The 18555-nt window shown below is 48.4% G+C and overlaps 1 protein-coding gene across 1 annotated transcript in view; it reads right to left on the bottom strand.

Moving 5' to 3' along the window:
* Positions 1-18555, bottom strand: part of DDX43 (DEAD-box helicase 43) — a 344939-nt gene that overhangs the window by 246107 nt on the left and 80277 nt on the right. Inside the window, exon 5 of the mRNA XM_030199037.1 lies at positions 12123-12204. Coding sequence (XP_030054897.1) covers positions 12123-12204 — 82 coding nt within the window. The remainder of the gene's footprint in view (positions 1-12122; positions 12205-18555) is intronic.

Genomic DNA, 18555 nt, shown 5'->3' with positions numbered 1-18555 from the left:
CTGCTTATGTTGGGCCCCACAGCCTTCCCTCTGATGCAAAGTCCTGCTTCTGCATAGGCGGGAATACATCCAAGGGAAGGCTGTGGGGCAAGTGCGAGCAGTAAGTATCAGGTGCTACTCATTGCAGGCGAAGATCTGCTATCTACAAGGTATGCAGGAGGGACAGTTGTTGAGAATTTTCGGCTGGTGGGGCTTGGGGATCCCTGCCAGCCACATCATAGGTGTGCTGCTACTGGGTGGGCCTGAGCCCAAAATGGGTGGGCATGGGCCCACCCTTGGCTATGCCACTGGGCTGGACATCATCACGATTGGAGTATCCCTAGCACCCAGGCTCACTCAAAACAATGAACATAGGTCAATTGGGCCTCGCAACGGCGAGGACATAACTGAGACTGACCTGAAAATAAACACAACTAAGTGAGAGTGCAGCCTGGAACAGAACAGAAAAGGGTCTAAAAGGGTGGAGTTGGATTCTAAACCATGAACAGATTCTAAAGAACCGACTGCCCAGTCGGGTATCCTGGTGAAGGCAGTAGTGAGATGTGAATGTGTGGACTGAAGACCACGTTGCAGCCTTGCAAATTTCTTCAATGGAGGCTGACTTTAAATGAGCCACTGATGCCGCCACGGCTCTAACATTGTGAGCCGTGACATGGCCCTCCAGAGTCAGCCCAGCTTGGGCGTAAGTGAAGAAAATGCAATCTGCTAGCCAATTGGAGATTGTGCGTTTTCCGATGGCAACTCCCATCCTGTTGGGGTCAAAAGAAAAACAGCTGGGCGGACTGTCGATAGGGCTTTGTCCACTCCACGTAAAAGGCCAATGCTCTCTTACAGTCCAAGGTGTGCAACTTGTCCTCACCAGGGCGGGTGTGTGGACGGGGAAAAAATGTTGGCAAGACAATTGACTGGTTCAGATGGAACTCCGACACCACCTTCGGCAAGAACTTAGGATGAGTGTGGAGGACTACTCTGTTGTGACAAAATTTAATATAAGGAGCATGAACTACCAGGGCTTGGAGCTCACTGACTCTACGAGCTGAAGTGACAGCCACCAAGAAAATGACCTTCCAGGTCAAATACTTCAGATGGCAGGAATTTAGTGGCTCAAAAGGAGCTTTCATCAGCTGGATGAGAACGACATTGAGATCCCATGACACTGGTGGAGGTTTGACTGGGGGCTTTGACAAAAGCAAACCTCTCATGAAACGAACGACTAAAAGCTGTCCAGAGATAGGCTGACCTTCTACACATTGATGATAAGCACTAATTGCACTAAGATGAACTCTTACTGAGTTAGTCTTAAGACCAGACTCTGATAAATGTAGAATGTATTCAAGCAGGGTCCGTCTAGGACAAGAAAAAGGATCTAGGGCCTTGCTGTCACACCAGACGGCAAACCTCCTCCATTTAAAAGAATAACTCTTTTTCATGGAATCTTTCCTAGAAGCAAGCAAGACTCGGGAGACACCCTCTGAAAGGCCTAAAGAGGCAACATCCAGGCCGTGAGAGCCAGAGACTAGAGGTTGGGATGTAGAAGCGACCAGTCGTTCTGGGTGATGAGGGTCAGAAAACAGTCCAATCTCCACGGTTCTTCGGAGGACAAGTTCAGAAGAAGAGGAAACCAGATCTGACGGGGCCAAAAAGGTGCTATCAGAATCATGGTTCCGCGGTCTTGCCTGAGTTTCAGCAGAGTCTTCCCTACTAAAGGTATGGGAGGATACTCATACAGAAGACCTGTCCCCCAATGTAGAAGAAAGGCATCTGACGCTAGTCTGTCGTGGGCCTGAAGCCTGGAACAGAATTGAGGGACCTTGTGATTGGTCTGAGTGGCAAAAAGATCCACCGAGGGGGTGCCCCATGCTCGGAAGATCTTGCGGAGAACATCCATGTTCAGTGACCACTCGTGAGGTTGCATTATCCTGCTCAACCTGTCGACCAGACTGTTGTTTACGCCTGCCAGATACGTAGCTTGGAGAAACATGCCGTGCTGAAGCGCCCAAAGCCAAATCCTGGCGGCTTCCTGACACAGAGAGCGAGATCCAGTACCCCCCTGCTTGTTGGTGTAATACATCGCAACCTGATTGTCTGTCTGAATTAGGATAATGTGATTGGACAGCCGGTCTCTGAAAGCCTTTAGAGCATTCCAGATCGCTCGTAATTCCAGGAGGTTGATCTGAAGATTTGTTTCCTGAAAAGACCAAACTCCTTGAGTACGAAGCCCATCTACATGAGCTCCCCACCCCAGGAGGGATGCATCCGTGGTCAGCACTTTTTGTGGCTGAGGAATTTGGAATGGACGTCCCAAGGTCAGATTGGAGCGAATGGTCCACCACTGCAGGGAATTGCAAAAATCGGTGGAAAGATGGAAAACATCCTCTAGATCCCCTGTAGCCTGACACCACTGGGAAGCTAGGGTCCATTGAGCTGATCTCATATGTAAACGTGCCATGGGAGTTACTTGAACTGTGGAGGCCATGTGGCCCAGAAGCCTCAACATCTGCCGAGCTGTGATCTGTTGAGATGTTCGAGCTGAGGACACTAAGGCTAGAAATTTGTCTGCCCTTGCCTGGGGAAGATAAGCTCGAGACGTCGGTGTGTTCAACAGAGCTCCTATGAGAATTCCAACTTCTGTACTGGAATCAGGTGGGACCTGGGATAATTTATGACAAACCTCAGCAGCTCGAGCAGTTGAATAGTAATCTGCATGGATCGTATAACTCCTGCCTCCGAGGTGTTCTTCGCCAGCCAATCATCGAGATAAGGGAACACATGCACTCCCAGTCTGCGTAGCGATGCTGCGACTGCCAAACACTTTGTAAAGACCATGGGCGCAGATGCTAGACCAAAGGGTAGTACACAGTACTGAAAGTGCTGAGTTCCCATTCAAAATCGGAGGTACTTCCTGTGACTTGGGAGCACCGAGATGTGAGTGTAGGCGTCCTTTAAGTCTAGAGAGCATAGCCAATCGTTTTCCTGAATCATGGGAAGAAAGGTCCCCAGGGAAACCATCCTGAACTTTTCTCGAACTAGGAATTTGTTCAGGGCCCTTAGGTCTAGGATGGGACGCATCCCCCCTGTTTTCTTTTGCACAAGGAAGTACCTGGAATAGAATCCCAGTCCTTCTTCCCCTGGTGGTACGGGTTCGACCGCATTGGCCTTTAGAAGGGCGGAGATTTCCTCTGCAAGTACCTGCTTGTGCTGGGAGCTGAAGGATTGAGCTCCCAGTGGGCAATTTGGAGGTTTGGATACCAGATTGAGAGTGTATCCTAACCGGACTATTTTAAGAACCCACCTGTCGGAGGTTATAAGAGGCCATCTTTGATGAAAAAATATCAACCTCCCCCCAACAGGTAGATCGTCCGGCACGGATACTTTTACCGCGGCTATGCTGCTCTGGAGCCAGTCAAAAGCCCGTCCCTTGCTTTTCCTGGGGAGCCGGAGGGGCCTTAGGCGCACGCCGCTGACAAGGCTGTCAAGAGGTAGGAGTGTACCTACGCCTATTACAGGAATAGGGAGCACTCCTCCTCCCTCCAAAAAACCTCCTAGCGAAGGAGGTAGTAGCAGAAGGCGTCCAGCGAGAGAGAGAGAATCCATTGCACCATGATGCTTCTTGAGAGTATTGACCATATCCTCAACCTTCTCTCCAAAAAGATTATCCCCCCCCCCCCCCCCCAGCAAGGAACATTCGCCATTCTCTGCTGGGTCTTCTGATCCAGGTCCGAGACACACAGCCATGAGAGTCTGCGCATCACGATACCCTTAGCAGCTACTCGGGATTTAGCGTCAAAAGAGTCGACAGTCCCTCTGGCCAGGAATTTGCGACACACCTTCTGCTGCCCGAACACCTAGTGAAAAGGTTCAGCAACCTCCAGAGGGAGAGCTTCAACTAAACTGGACAGTTGCCTCACCAAGTTACATAAGTGAATGCTCGTGTACAGCTGGTATGTTTGGATCTTGGCGGCGAGCATTCCAGCCTGATAAGTACGCCTCCCAAAAGAATCCAAGCTCCTAGGCTCTCTGCCCGGGGGCGCTGAGGCATAGTCTCTTCTGAGAGCAGGGTCCACCACAATATAATCGTGAGGAAGTTGGGCCTTCAGCATCACAGGCTCACCGTGGACTCTGTACTGGGACTCGGACTTCTTGTTGACAACTGAATTAGAGAGAGGGCAAGACCAATTCCGCAACATCACTTCCTTGAGTGTATTGTGCAGGGGGGCCGTTGCAACCTCTGCAGATGGAGAAGGATAATCCAGGACCTCGAGCATCTCAGCCCTGGGCTCATCCACAACCTCCATGGGAAATGGAATGTCCTTAGACATTTCCCATACAAAAGATGAAAAAGTAAGACTCTCAGGTGGAGACTGTCTGACTTCAATAGGTGCAGTAGGATCAGAAGGAAGCCCACAGGAGTCTTCCTGCTCTCCCCATGAACGCTCCTCTTCGGTATCGGACAGAAGCTCTCGAAGATCAGCCCGAACCTGTCTCGACTTCTAGGATCGACGTCCTCGTGGGGGAAGTCGACAAGTCAATCCCTGCCTGGACTGCGGCGAAGCTTCCTCCACCGACGTCGAGGGAGAGTCGACCTGGGTGGCAACCGGCTCTGGTACCGCAAGCGGTACCGAAGGCGGAGACCTCTTCACAGGAGATGGGCCAGACGGCATCTCAGCAATAGGAACAGGAGGCGCAAGCACCTCCGGTACCGAAGCAGATGGACGGAGCAGTCCTTCCAGAATTTATGGAAGAATGGCCCGGAGACGCTCATCGAAACCTGCCAACAAAAAAGGCTGGGGGGGCCACTGCAGGTGTCGTGCCAGAATCTGAGGGGGCTCGAGAGCCGGTACCAGGCTACCGGATGACCGACGCATCGGCACCTCCTGAATGGAGGGTGAGTGGTCCTCCCGGCACCGACGCTTCTCGGGTGCCGACTCCCTCGGAGCTCTCGGTACTATGTCTGGAAGGAGATCGATGGCGATGCTTCTTGGCCTTCGCCCGACATCAACACTCCTCGGTACCAATGAGGACGTGGAATCCTCACGCCTCCTCGGGGCCGGGTCCAACTCAGGTCGGTGCACGGGGGGGGGGGGGGGGGCCTGCATAGCAGTAGGCCTCGAGACGGGTGGAGACCCGCTCGATGCCTCACTGCTCCCAGCTCGAAGCGGTCCCTCGGCAGCCATTACCTGGACCTCTCGGTGCTGCTCCCAGCTCGAAGTGGTCTCTCGGCAGCCATTACCTGGACTCTCAGTGCTGCTTCCCTCGACGTTGACGCCGCCGACCTCGGTACCGATGCCGAAGGACCGGACCGATCCGAAAAAAGTCTCTCGCGTTGAGCCCCTGGAGCCACCCAGGTCCTTTTCTTCATTAATTTACACAGCTTGCAGATGATCGGCCCCGAGGCACTGGAGACACCACGCGTGAGGGTCGGTAGACGGGATGGTCCGGTTGCAGAGAGTACAGGAAGCCGCTGGGAGTCCTGGTTGAAATGGGTGGGAAAATAGCGTCCGCGAAATCAAACGGCTCGATGGTGCCACTTAAAAAGGCACAAAAGAGGGGAAAAAAAGACGCGGCCGCAATGAAAAAGAAACGAAACTTGAAAAATGAGAAAAAAATCTAAAAATTAAAAGGAAAAACTTTTTTTTAATTTGAAGGAAACTATGAAAAAGAAAGAAAAAAAAGGACGTGATACACGCGAAAAAGCGATCTCCTAGGCAAAACAGGCGAGGAGCAGCTTAAAACACCACCCCTTCGCAGTCGTGGAGAAAAAGAAACTGAGGGAAGCGCGTGGGTGTCGTGGGCGGGAAATCACTCGTGCATGAGAGGTGCGTTGTCCCCGTGCGCGCCACGCCACTTCTAGAACTTTTGAAAGTTTTTTTTGTTTGATTTCTGGTCTCCTGGGCCGTCGCGGACGACGACCCATGCATGATGATGTCCAGCCTGCTTGTCCTCAGAGAAACGTTTTTTTACAAAAAAGACGGTGGATGCATGAACAGCGTCCTAGTGGAGGTGGTGGAGATGTGCAATGCTTCCTTGAATTCAAATAGTCGTCAAGCACAGAGGATCTCAGAGAAAAGGATTGTAGAGCATAATAATTGGTAAGAATGTGCAAACTACCAGGCCATATGGTCTTTATCTTATTTTTTTTATTTACTTACTGGGATTTATTAGCCACATTTATGAAGAGATTCACCCAAGGTGGTGTACAGCAGGTACAGTTTAAAAAAAAAAAAAAAAAAAAAAACTTACAATTTTGTTAACAGCATAACAATAGTAAAATGACTAAGTATAAACACAATAAATAAGGTTAACTTGAAAATTGCAAATTGAAGCCTAATAGAACTACCATGAAACAGGATCAAAAATATATACACTTAACAGCAATGAAATTCAACTCACAGAGATATAATACAATGTCAGCATAATACATTTATGATTTATTGTCCTTTTAATACATGGTCTCCTCATATAAATAAGCTATAAGGGAGGTCACGTGATGCTGAAGGAGCAGTAGCCACGCTTTTGCACTGCTCCACGATCCCTGCCCGATTCCCGCCCGATATTGCCCGCAAATAGTTCCGAAACCGACTGACCTGGTTCACTACGGCTGGCTGGGAGTGCATGGACCAATATTTAGTGTCCATGTCGCCGGGAACAACAAGAAAGAGCGCAAAGCCAGAGAAAGACAAAACGGCTGGCACTAGCGGCGAATCCAAGATGGCGCCCGGAACGCCGAGAAGCGAAGCGGAGTTTTCAACCCGCCAATTGTCGCAGCTGGTAGCGGCGGTGGAAACGGCGCTGGAACCCATGTTTACATCGCTGAATGACCGCTTGGGAAAGGTGGATGGGCTGATGGCAACGCTAGTGAGCCGCGCAACGGAGGTGGAAACGAGGGTGTCCGCGCTGGAGGATGCATGGCAGCAGTGTGACCCAGAGATGAAGAGCCTTAAAGATAAGCTACACCAGCAGGCGGAGAAACTGGATGAGTTAGAAAATCGGGCTAGACGGAGTAATCTCCGGTTAGTGGGATTGCCAGAAACTATCCCGGAGAAAAACTTGAGCACAGTTCTGGAGGAATGGCTCGTGAAAGAATTTGCCTTGTCGGACAGTCGTGGGCCGCTTTGTTTAGAGAGAGCGCACAGGATCGGGAGACAACATCAGAATAATCAGCGCCCCAGAGTTGTCATCATAAAAGTACTGAACTATATTCATAAAGAAGAGATTCTTAGGGGCTATCGCTTGAAAAGGGAATCCCTGACATATGCTGGAGCACAAATAAGAATCTTTCAGGACTATTCAACTAGCTTACAAGAGAGGAGATGGAAGTTTCATCCAGTCTGCACTTCACTAGTGGAAAGAAATCAGCGCTTCATGTTGCTGTATCCAGCTACTCTAAAAATCCAACATGAGGGGAAATGGATCCCTTTTGTATCAGACCAAGCAGCCATGCAGTTTATTAATAGAGAACTGAACCCAACTGGGACATCTACTTGAAAGAGAACACTGGTCTGGTGGGTCAGTCGGACATGTAAGCTACTATGTAATTGCAGAATGCAGGGGCAAGTATGCAATGTTTTGCAAGTTTGTGTTTAAGAAATTTCACTTGGTTAAAAAGTGCGGTTGAAGGGTGGGGGTGGGGTGGGGATCGCAGCATGTTGTGACTCAGGTGTCATGGGAGTTCTACAGTTGTGGGTTAATGAAGGGGGTGAGAAAGTAGGGGGGGAGGGAGGGTGGGTAGATAAAGAGGGGTCTCTTTGGGGAACAAGGATGATGGGAATGTCGCACAGGAATTTGAACTTGGGTGAAGGGAAAACTACGCACTATGTGGAATGGATAGGAGGGGAAGGTTCCGGGGTGGGGGCTGGGCACCCAGGGGCCTTAAAAACATCACTGCATTTAAAGGGAGCAGAGAGGGAGTCCTGGGATCCGGGTTAGATGCATTCGGCTAGATTAATATCGTGGAATGTGGCTGGGATTAAATCGCCAATAAAAAGAACAAAAATTTTAAATGCCTTGCAACGTCACAAAGCTTCCATAGCATGTTTATAGGAGACAAAACTGTCTGAGGAGGAAAGTCAAAAACTCAAGCAAAGGTGGGTGGGGGAATGTTTTTTCTCGCCAGCAAAGGGCCGAAGAGGGGGCGTGGCAATCCTGATTCACAAATCCCTACAATGCAAGGCCCGAGTTGTAGCCCGGGATGCACAGGGGAGGTATATCCTTATACACTTGAACATAATGGGACAAGAAGTATTTTTGCTTAATATTTATGGCCCCAATGTACACGATCCTACATTTTTTCAGCACATAATTCACTTGGGTCTTCAATACACAACTGCCCCCTGGCTCTTAGTGGGTGATTTCAACCAGGTGATGGACGGGCAGTTAGATCGGTCAGCGCCGTCAGCGGGGATAGCTTTGGGTAGAGGTAGGGGCATACAACACCTGTGTAGGGCACTGAACTTAGTCGACCCATGGCGCTTGGTCAATCCCACGGCACGCGATTATACTCACCTCTCCCGGGCACACGGCACGTGGTCTAGGTTAGACTATATTTTAGCTGAGGGTACACTGTTCCCACAGATCGTGAAAGCAGAGGTGGGACCAATGGAGATTTCAGACCACGCTATGATATGGGTGGATATGGAGCTAGGAGCGGGTAGACTTAGAGGACACCAGTGGAAATTTCCATCATACCTAGTGGGGGATGTACACTTTCAAGAGCATCTCAGGCAGAGATGGCAGTTGTTTGCAGACACTAATGCGCAGCATGAGGATGAGGCCCTTCTCTATTGGGAAACATCAAAAGCAGTTATGAGGGGGGAGGTCATCTCCTATATGTGTGCCCGGGCAAAGAGGTTAGCACAGGGTATTGTCCAGTTGGAGCATAAATTCCAGATAGCAAAACGTAAACACTTGGCGGCCCCCTCACCCAGAAGTAGGGAAGAGATGGTGTCGGCACTTGCGGCACTGAATTCTCTTATCCATGAACGTACTAAAAAACAACTGTTCCACCGATCATTTACTTTTCATAGATTTGGCAATAAATCAGGGAAATTACTGGCAAGAGTAGTAAGGAATTGGGGGGGTAATAGGTTCATCCCATCTTTGATAAAGCCAGATGGCTCACGTGAAACCCGGCCTGAGGGGATAGTACAGATTTTACATGATTTTTATGCATCCCTTTATAGTAATCCAGGCGAGCGGAGTGGACCTGATTTGGTAGACTATTTAGAAGATTCGGGTATCCCACAACTAACAGCGGAGGTGAGAGATCGGTTGAACTCCCCTTTGAGCGCTAAGGAAATTCAGAAAGTAGTCAAAGCGTTAAAAAGGGGTACGGCCCCGGGTCCCGATGGGTACACGACAGAATACTACCAGTGTATGTTGCCACAATTGTGTGGCGCCCTGGTTTCCTTTTTTGAAGCCTCGGTGGAGGGGGGAGGGGTTCCACGGAACTCCAATGAGGCGTGGATCACTTTGATACCGAAGCCGGGGAAGGACCCAGAACGTCCGGAATCATACAGACCGATTTCTCTCATTAATGTTGATCTTAAAATTTTAGCTAGGGTGTTGGCAGAGAGGCTAAGCCCGCACATGGCCACATTGGTGGGAGAGGGACAGGTGGGATTTGTGAGGGGTAGGCACTCTTCTATTAACGTCCGTAAAGTTTGCATGGCTGTAGCATATAGTCAAATGTCACAAGAACCTTTGCTTTTGGTGAGCCTTGACGCCGAGAAGGCGTTCGACAAAGTACGCTGGGATTACCTGTTTGGAGTTCTAGACTACGTGGGTTTGAGGGGCTGGTTTGCACGCGCGATTGCTGCCTTGTATTTTCATCCCCAGGCCGCTATATTAGTAAATGGAACCCGTTCTGCCACGTTTCCGATAGCGAAGGGAACAAGACAGGGATGTCCGCTTTCCCCGTTGCTGTTTCTGCTTTATCTGGAACCTTTATTGCGCACGATTCAAAGAGACCCTGGGGTTGCGGGAGTTGAGATGTCCTCCCTATCAGTAAAAGCTTTGGTATTCGCAGACGATATTCTGCTGACTCTGACAAGCCCTTACAGGTCGTTACCGTGCCTCCTGGATATTATTGGAGAATTTAGCTTCTTTTCGGGGTTTACCCTTAACTTACAGAAATCAGTGGCGTTCCCAGTGCAGAGCTCGATTAGAGAGACATGGGAGGGAGAATTTCCCCTTCCCTGGTCTAAGGGGCCCTTAAAATATCTGGGAGTACTAATCCCTGCGGATTTATCTGATTTGTATAATGTGAATGTTGAACCGCTTCGGCATAGCACACGGCACACACTGCAGGGCTGGCACTCGCTTCCGTTGTCCCTCATGGGTAGAATTGCATTATATAACATGATATTGGTGCCTAAGTGGACCTACGTGCTACAAATGGTGCCGTTGTGTCTGTCACAAAAAGATGACCAGTGGGTAACACGGTTGGTAGCAAAGTTTATATGGCAGGGTAAGAAGTCGCGTATGCGAGCGGCTCAGCTCTTTTTACCAAGAACAGGGGGGGGGGGGGGGGGGGGGGGGGGGGCTGGGGCTGCTGAGTATTAGACTCTTTTCAATTGCCAGTAACATGCGCCATCTCACGGATTGGTTCCGGGGATCATCCTACTTTTCATGTACTGGGGCTGAGACGAAGCTGTTTGCCCCGGAGCACTTTAGTGCCTGGTTGCATGCGGCGCCGGGGAGACTTCGGACACCGCCGGCTTTTGCACCAATACTTATGCCTGAGGAAAGCTTGGAGGTGGGTCTGTAGGTTTTACGGTTTGTCCGCGGAGTCCTCTCCGCTACTGCCAATCCAGGGTAACAGAAACTTCATGCCGGGTACTAGTTCAGAGGAGTTTGCCAGGTGGGGCACTAAAAATTTACAATATCTATATCAGTTATATAATGCGGAGGGCACTCTGAAATCTTCTGAGGACCTGCAGTTGGAGTATGGGGTTAAGGGACTCAATTTCTTTTCTATGTTCCAGCTACGTCACTACCTGAGATCCCTGCCGGCTTCCACTATGACAACGCAGGTGTGGGAACAATTAGTTACCATATTGGGGTTAGATGCACAATTAAGGGTCCCACTCAAATACTATCATGCTTCATTGCGGCAACATTTGGGAGAGGTGGAATATGGTAAATTGACCAATTGCTGGAATAAGGAGCTAGCGATGAACCTCCAGATGGAAACGGTAAAGGTTTGTCTTTTGGGAACCCAAAGGCTGACGGAGAATGTGACGTTGCAAGAAACACATTATAAATTTGTGATGAGGATGTATATTTCACCCCATAGAGCATATAGGGCAACAATGGGGACGGAGGATAGATGCAAGAAGTGCGCTCAATCCCTGGCTGACCTAGGACATATGTTTTGGAGGTGTCCGAGGATCCTTGGGTTTTGGCGCCAAGTTAGTCAGCATGTGTCTGGGCTATGGGGGGTAGTTTGGAAACCAACTCCATCTCAACTATTTGAGGTGTTCAGAGTGTCACCATTTGCTCCTCGGGGCCTTAAATGCTTCTTGAAAAAATCAGTCTTGGTTGGAAAGAAATCGATTCTTCAACAGTGGATAACTGATGACCCGCCTACACTACAACACTGGCGATCTAATATGATACACCTCTGCGCACTGGAGCGTAGGGGAATAGAAGACCTATCCTTGCCACAAGGAGATAGACTTTGCCAAGTTTGGTCCCCTTTCTGGGACTCATTGACTGCAGTAGCGCGTAGTAGAATTTTGAATTCTTAAGTGTGACATAGAGTGGAGGAGTCTGGGGGGGGGGGGGGGGAGTTGAGCTGTTCAAGGGGAAGGGGATGGGGGTAAGGTGGGGGGGGGGGAAATTAAAATGTATTTGCACTGTATTGTATTCGAGCATTATGAGAAGACTTTAGTGGTGTATGGAGTATCCCTCCAAGGGCAATATTGTGTTTGTTTCTCATTGCACCAATAAATATATTTAAACATAAATAAGCTATAATTATTAACATCAGTTATTTAATAAGAATAAAATAGAAAAATTACAGGAGTGGTCATATACCTATCGTTTTATTGAAATATACATATATTTAGTAACTCAAAATTCTATTTCTTTTTATATCTCATCTTTAATACAAATTTACTTGCCTCCACTGTGTCACTTCTTCCCTTGACCTTGAAGCAACTACTTTTGATTCTCTGTAAAACATTTTCTCAATTGGTGGCAAACCTGAAAGTTTACAAACAGAAACTAGTGACCTTCAAACCTATATATTTGACCTTTCTTTAGAACAGACTAAAATGCAGCCTTAATATGTATTAAATTTTTTTAGAATATACTGAAAAGCAGCCTTAATATGTATTAAAAATTTTAATTATAACTAATCACACAATTAAAGGACCAATCTTTCCCTCCCTCCCCTCTACTCCCAGGCCCATTCTTTCTTTCTTCCCTCCACAGTCTAACAGTTCTCCATCCCTCCCTTCCCTCCTGTCATCAAATATCTCTCTCTCCTCTCCACCTCCGGGTTCAAAATTGCTCTCCCTCCCTTTATCCAACAATTCTCTCTCTCTCCCCCATGAGCAGTCCGACATCTCTCCCTCCACTTCCCTCCATCTGCCTGCAGTTCGGATTCTCCCTCCTCTTTCAATCCCCCTTACCCCAAGGTCTACTTTAAAATGTTTGTCTTCTATTTGCCCCCATAAGAGGCAGATACGTTGACTGCAGCCTGCTCTGAAGCTTTCCCTTGGACGTCACTGCCTGCTTTCAAACGGGCAGGATGGGTTAAAAGCAATGACCCTTCTAAGCTCAGCGGGAGTCCTCCATCTACAGTCCTAGAGAGGAAGGGCTCCGGTTAAAGGGAAGCGGAGCAGCGTGTGCTTAATGACACTATGTGTACAAGGCAAGTTTGGAGGGCTGCGTGTGGTGGGGGAGGAGGGATGAGATGTCAGAGAGCAGGGTTGCAGGACAGAAAATGACGCAAGTACAGCGGCGGGGGAGGGGGGTAGGAGAGAACAAGCTTGTAGGGGTATTTTCCTGGGATCTCACCTGAGCTGGTCTTGGTTCATACAAGCCTGACATCCTGTTACAACAAGATGGATTCTACAACCTCTGGCCTGAACACATCTGTGTCAGCAAGATCCAGCTTTTCAGCTTTTGGAAAATCACTGGCTGGCATGCCGCATCCAAGGACATTCTGTGTTGCAACCATCCCTTTTATCTCCCTGAGAAGCTGAAAGGGGAGTGAGACCCATGGCTCCAGAAAGAATGGTTGGAGATAGACATGCAGACCATAAAGTAACAACTTCAGGGTCACGAACAAAGGACACTTCTTGCTCATGAAATTGGCTGACCAAGAGGTACTAAGAAAGCGGGAACGGGAGAGAGAAAACAGTTGAAACTGGCAAGAGGACGGAGGAGACCTGAGAAACCCATCAAGGTTAGAAGGCTCGGTGAGAGCAAGAGACTGTGTTATGCTAACCTTGTTAACTGCATATCTGGTGAAAATACAGCCTGACTCAGCTACATCCGCTTGGAGATGCAACACAGTATGACTGTGACACCTGCTTTCAGAAGATAGACCCTGGACTGAATCCGAGACAGAGACTCGCTGTGGATACAGTTGGAGTCTAAGGAGAAATCTGTGCCAACCTCAGCGGGAGACTGCCTCAGAGACAACATGGTGAGATAACAGGATTTACTGCCTATAGTCAGAGATTAGTGATTGGTGTGTGTCTGTGATAAGATTGGTTAGGTCATAACTCGTGGTCAGGGAATATGCTGCTAACAGTTGTATTTTACATAAGAAGTGTAGTATAAGTTTCAGTATTACTGAGCCAGGTTTGTGTAATTACCTAGTATTCCAGTAAGATTCATTTTGCATAGTCTTTATTTAGTAACAACCTATTTTGTATTTTTTTTTTTTTTTATCAGCAGCAAGTTATATCTATATTGGTCTTTGCTAAGCCTTGCTGCGGATCCTTTAAAGAAAATGCCCGTTTCAGGCAGAAATGAAACAGGCGCTAGCAAGGTCTCCCCCTCCCCCAGTTCCAGACCCCTTCATCACTCCCCCCCCCCAGTTCCAGACCCCCCTCGGAGTTCCAGACCCCTCCCTCCTGCTCCGAGTTCCAGACCCCACCTCCCTGCCTTCCTCCCTCCGATTTCCGCCCCCTCGGAGTTCCTGACCCCCCCCCCCCCCCGTGTCGCGACCCTCTGGATCCCCCTTTCCCGGCGCCAAACCTCCCCAGCCGCCATCGCGTACCTGTGCTGGTGGGAGACCCCAAACCCCGCCAGCCCGTCTTCCCAAATGCTTTTAAAAAGAAAGCGGGGCACCGCAGGCAGCCATCGGCTGTCAGCTGTGCATCCGCTCCTCTTCTCACCTTTGACGTCACTGCCCCTGGAGAAGAACCCCGGAGGAGCGCACTGCGCAGCAACATCAGAGGCGAGAAGAGGAGTGGATGCACAGCTGACAGCCGATGGCTGCCTGCAGTGCCCCGCTTCCTTTTTAAAAGCATTTTTGCAGGGTTTTTTTTTTTGTATCAGATGGAGGGGGGGGGGGGGTTACCCGTGCTGAGCTGATGTAGGACAGGGGAGGGTTAGTGGCAGCGACCTGTTTGGGGGGAGGGTGGAGCAGTGGGTGTTGCTATCTCGGGGGGTGAGTAGAGGAGGGGAGCGGTGGCAACATGTGGGGGGGTGGAGGGTGGTAGTGGTAGTAACTTGGGGGGGTTGTAGGGGTGAGGGGCGTTGACTTTGGGGGGGGCGTGAGCTGATGTAGGACAGAGGGGGCTGGCTCTTAGTGGTGTAGATCGATGTCTGCCACGCCCTCGCGTCAAATGTGATGACATTGAGGGCGGAGCGATGCGATTGGTTGAGTGCCATTGCTCCGCCCTCGATGTCATCACGTTTGACGCGAGGGTGGGGCACACACTCATGGGCAAATTTTGATCTACACCACCATAAATTTAGAACGTTGGGACTTGTGGAGGCTTCATTAGAACGTTGGGGTTGTGAATTATGTTTGGATGGGGCTTGGCTGAGGGCGGGTCTATGAGTGAGTGAATGAGTGTGAGTGAGTTAGTGGTGCTGACAGCCTAGCCTACCAACAGTACAGGGCTTCAGTGTTTCCCTGCCACACAGTGAGCTTCAGAACGTTGGAGGTGAGAATTATTTATATAGATACTAGTAAAACATGCCCGTTTCTTGCGGCAATGAAACGTGCGCTAGCACAGTTTCCTTCCGGACCTCCCCCCCTCCCTACTCACCCCGTCGGCGTTCGTCCGCCATTGTTGCGGACCTCGGCACACCATCTTCAATCTGCTGCCATTGCTCTGCCCTCGACGTCATCACGTTTGACGCGAGGGCGGGGCCCCAACACAGTGTTTTTGGTGGCTTCACCACCACGAAGGCTTCGAACCGGAAGTGCCCGGAGGACCTGACAGTGACGTCAGTGTCCTCAGAACGTTGAGGGTGAGTTTTATTATATAGGATTTCCTTTATATATGAATAAATAATATATTCCATCTGTGGCTTTGGTTTCGTTTTCTCTAACAGTCAATTTGGTTAGGTGCCAAAGGCAGGTCCTATTTCCCCTAGCACGAGTCCAGAATATTTGCTTGGGCAGAGTTCTAACCCCTAGGACCTTGGCGTAAATAATCTGTTGGGAGTTGGTTTCCTATAAGACTTATTTAGATTACCTACAAGCTGCAGGAGCATCAGGGAGGGAAGGGGGCAGCGGTAGGAGAAAAAAATATGCCAGGGGGAGGAAGAGTCTGGAAGAGGAGGAAAGATCGAAAGATAGGTAGCAGAACTGCAGCATAATGTGATTTAATGCGCTAAAATTATTAACACAAGTTAAAGATTTTAATGTATTAATCATGTTAAAACATGTTAAATGTACAGCCCTACTCTTCTTTGACTGATATGAATTTGCCTGCTGTTTTTATTTACTATGGTGAGAAGCAATAGTGATGTCACCAGAACAAAAATTGAATACCAAACCTTGCTTTCATCACCATTAATACTGTCATTGGAATGTATATAGAACACCAAGACTCATTTTCAATTCCTGTTTTCAAAAGCTTCATTTATTGAATACTAGTAAAAAAGGCCCGTTTCTGTAAGAAATGAAACGGGTGCTAGCAAGGTTATATTCAAATGGTGATTGTTGTTAACCAAACAGTTCATAGAAAAGTGCTATAATGAGAAGGAATAATTGTGAAGGGTGTATAATGAGGAAGATGGTCCATGAGTATGACATGTTGTTAATATATATATATATATATATATATATATATATATATATATTTTTTTTTTTTTTAATTGTAATTCATGTGTTGCCCTGTCCTACCCCCATGTGCACCAACCCCCTCCCCATGTCCACCAACCGTCCTCTCTCCCCTGTCCTTTTTTTTTTAAACTGAAATTCATCCAACGGGTTTGTCTGTGTGTTTGTGCCCTCACCCCATGTTCACCAACCCTCCTGTCTCCCCCAAGCTTCATGTTTTTTTTTTTGAATGTTGACGTTGTGCGATGCGCTCCTCTGTGTGTTCCTGTGTGACAGAAAGAGACAGTGAGAGAGTGTGTGTGTGAGATAGAGAGGTGGGTGGGCGGGGAGAATTTTGGAGGGGGGGCAGGGGCACGGAGGGGGGAGCGGTGGATGCTCTGCGGGGGCAGCCTGGGGGGCGAGGATAGAGGCGTATTTATAGTTCTCCATGCTCGTGTCCGCATGGGTTTGCAGGGTGAGGCCTCTGGGCCCACCGTTCCGACGGCCATATGGTTGGACCCCCCGATCCCCTATCAACCGGCCTTGTGCTCCTGCCGTCTGCTGTGCGCTTGTGTTTGTGGAGTGTGTCATCAATTTCTGGGTTTGCCCTGTGTTTTGGTACAGCAGCTGTTCGTGGTGCGGCGGCCTGGGAGGCTGGTTGGTGTCGCCAGGGTGGGAGGTGTGGTGCATCGGCAGTGGTGGCGGCCTCGGAAGGTGTGTGGCATCGGCGGGGTCGGCAGGAGGGTGAGAGTGGTGTCGGAGGTGTCGGATGGCGGTGTGTGGCAGCGGCGGCACCTCCTGTGCTAGCCTCCAGCGTTCCCTGCAGGGGGGGGAGGGCGGATCAGCTGTGAGGCATTGTTTTTTTTTTCCCCCTTTTGCGAGGGTTCTGTTGCTGTCGTCATAATGAGTATGCTGAAGTCAGGCTGTGCTACAGAGCGTAGCAGACCAACACCGAAGAAGTCACGAACACAGGCAGCAAGAGCCATAGAACGTTTGAGGTGAGAATTATTATATAGGATTAAGCAATTTTAAATCTGCTGTTTGCAATTTTGCTTTAATTTGGTATGGCTTTTTAGATCTGATGTGACTTTACATCATTGTGACTGAGGACACATGACCTACGATCTAGATCCTCTTAAATGACCCTTTTCCTTTGTTCATATCATTATGCTGCTAGTTGCATTACTGAAATTGTGTATGAGGCTGCCACCTTTTGGCATAGACTAGTAAGAGCTTTCTTTTTGCTGTATAATTCTTTTCCCTATTGTTATATGAGGCTGCCACTTCTTGGCTGTTGTGATTTAACATTCATTGCATTTTTTATATGGTACTTTCTCCTTTTCTCTAGCTTTTTGCCAAGGAGGTGAAGTAGCTTGTATACACCTTTGGATATGTGTCCTTGTTTTACATTTTCATTTGTTCAGAAGATCCATATATACATGTTTTTTAACTTGTTTTTTTAAATTTAGTTTTTTTTTTAATTATTTAGTACATAAGTATTGCCATACTAGGAAAGACCAAAGGTCCTTCAAGCCCAGCATCCTGTTTCCAACAGTGGCCAATCCAGGTCACAAATACCTGGCAAGATCCCATATAAGTACAAAACATTCTATACTGCTAATCCCAGAAATAGTGGATTCTCCCCAAATCCATTTAATAATGGTCTATGGACTTTTTCTTTAGGAAGCCATCCAAACCTTTTTAAAACTCTGCTAAGCTAACCGCCTTTACCATATTCTCTGGCAACGAATTGCAGAGTTTAATTACACGTTGAATGAAGAAACATTTTCTCCGATTTGTTTTAAATTTACTACATTGTAGCTTCATTGCATGCCCCCTAGTCCTAGTATTTTTGGAAAGCGTAAACAGACGCATCACATCTACCCATTCCACTCCACTCATTATTTTATAGACCTCTATCATATCTCTCCTCAGCCGCCTTTTCTCCAAGCTGAAGAGCCCTAGCCGCTTTAGCCTTTCCTCATAGGGAAATCGTCCCATCCCCTTTATCATTTTCGTTGCCCTTCTCTGCACCTTTTCTAATTCCACTATATCTTTTTTGAGATATGGTGAACAGAATTGCACACAATATTTGAGTTGCGGTCGCACCATGGAGCGACACAAAGGAATTATAACATCCTCATTTTTGTTTTCCATTCCTTTCCTAATAATACCTAACATTCTATTTGCTTTCTTAGCTGCAGCAGCACACTGAGCAGAAGATTTCAACGTATCAACGACGACACCTAGATCCCTTTCTTGGTCCGTGACTCCTAACGTGGAACCTTGCATGACATAGCTATAATTTAGGTTCCTCT

The sequence above is a fragment of the Microcaecilia unicolor genome, chromosome 3 (genome assembly GCF_901765095.1).
Source record: "Microcaecilia unicolor chromosome 3, aMicUni1.1, whole genome shotgun sequence".
Lineage (NCBI taxonomy): Eukaryota > Metazoa > Chordata > Amphibia > Gymnophiona > Siphonopidae > Microcaecilia > Microcaecilia unicolor.
Note: the sequence above shows the minus strand (reverse complement) of the source record. Positions and strands in the feature narration are given on the sequence as shown.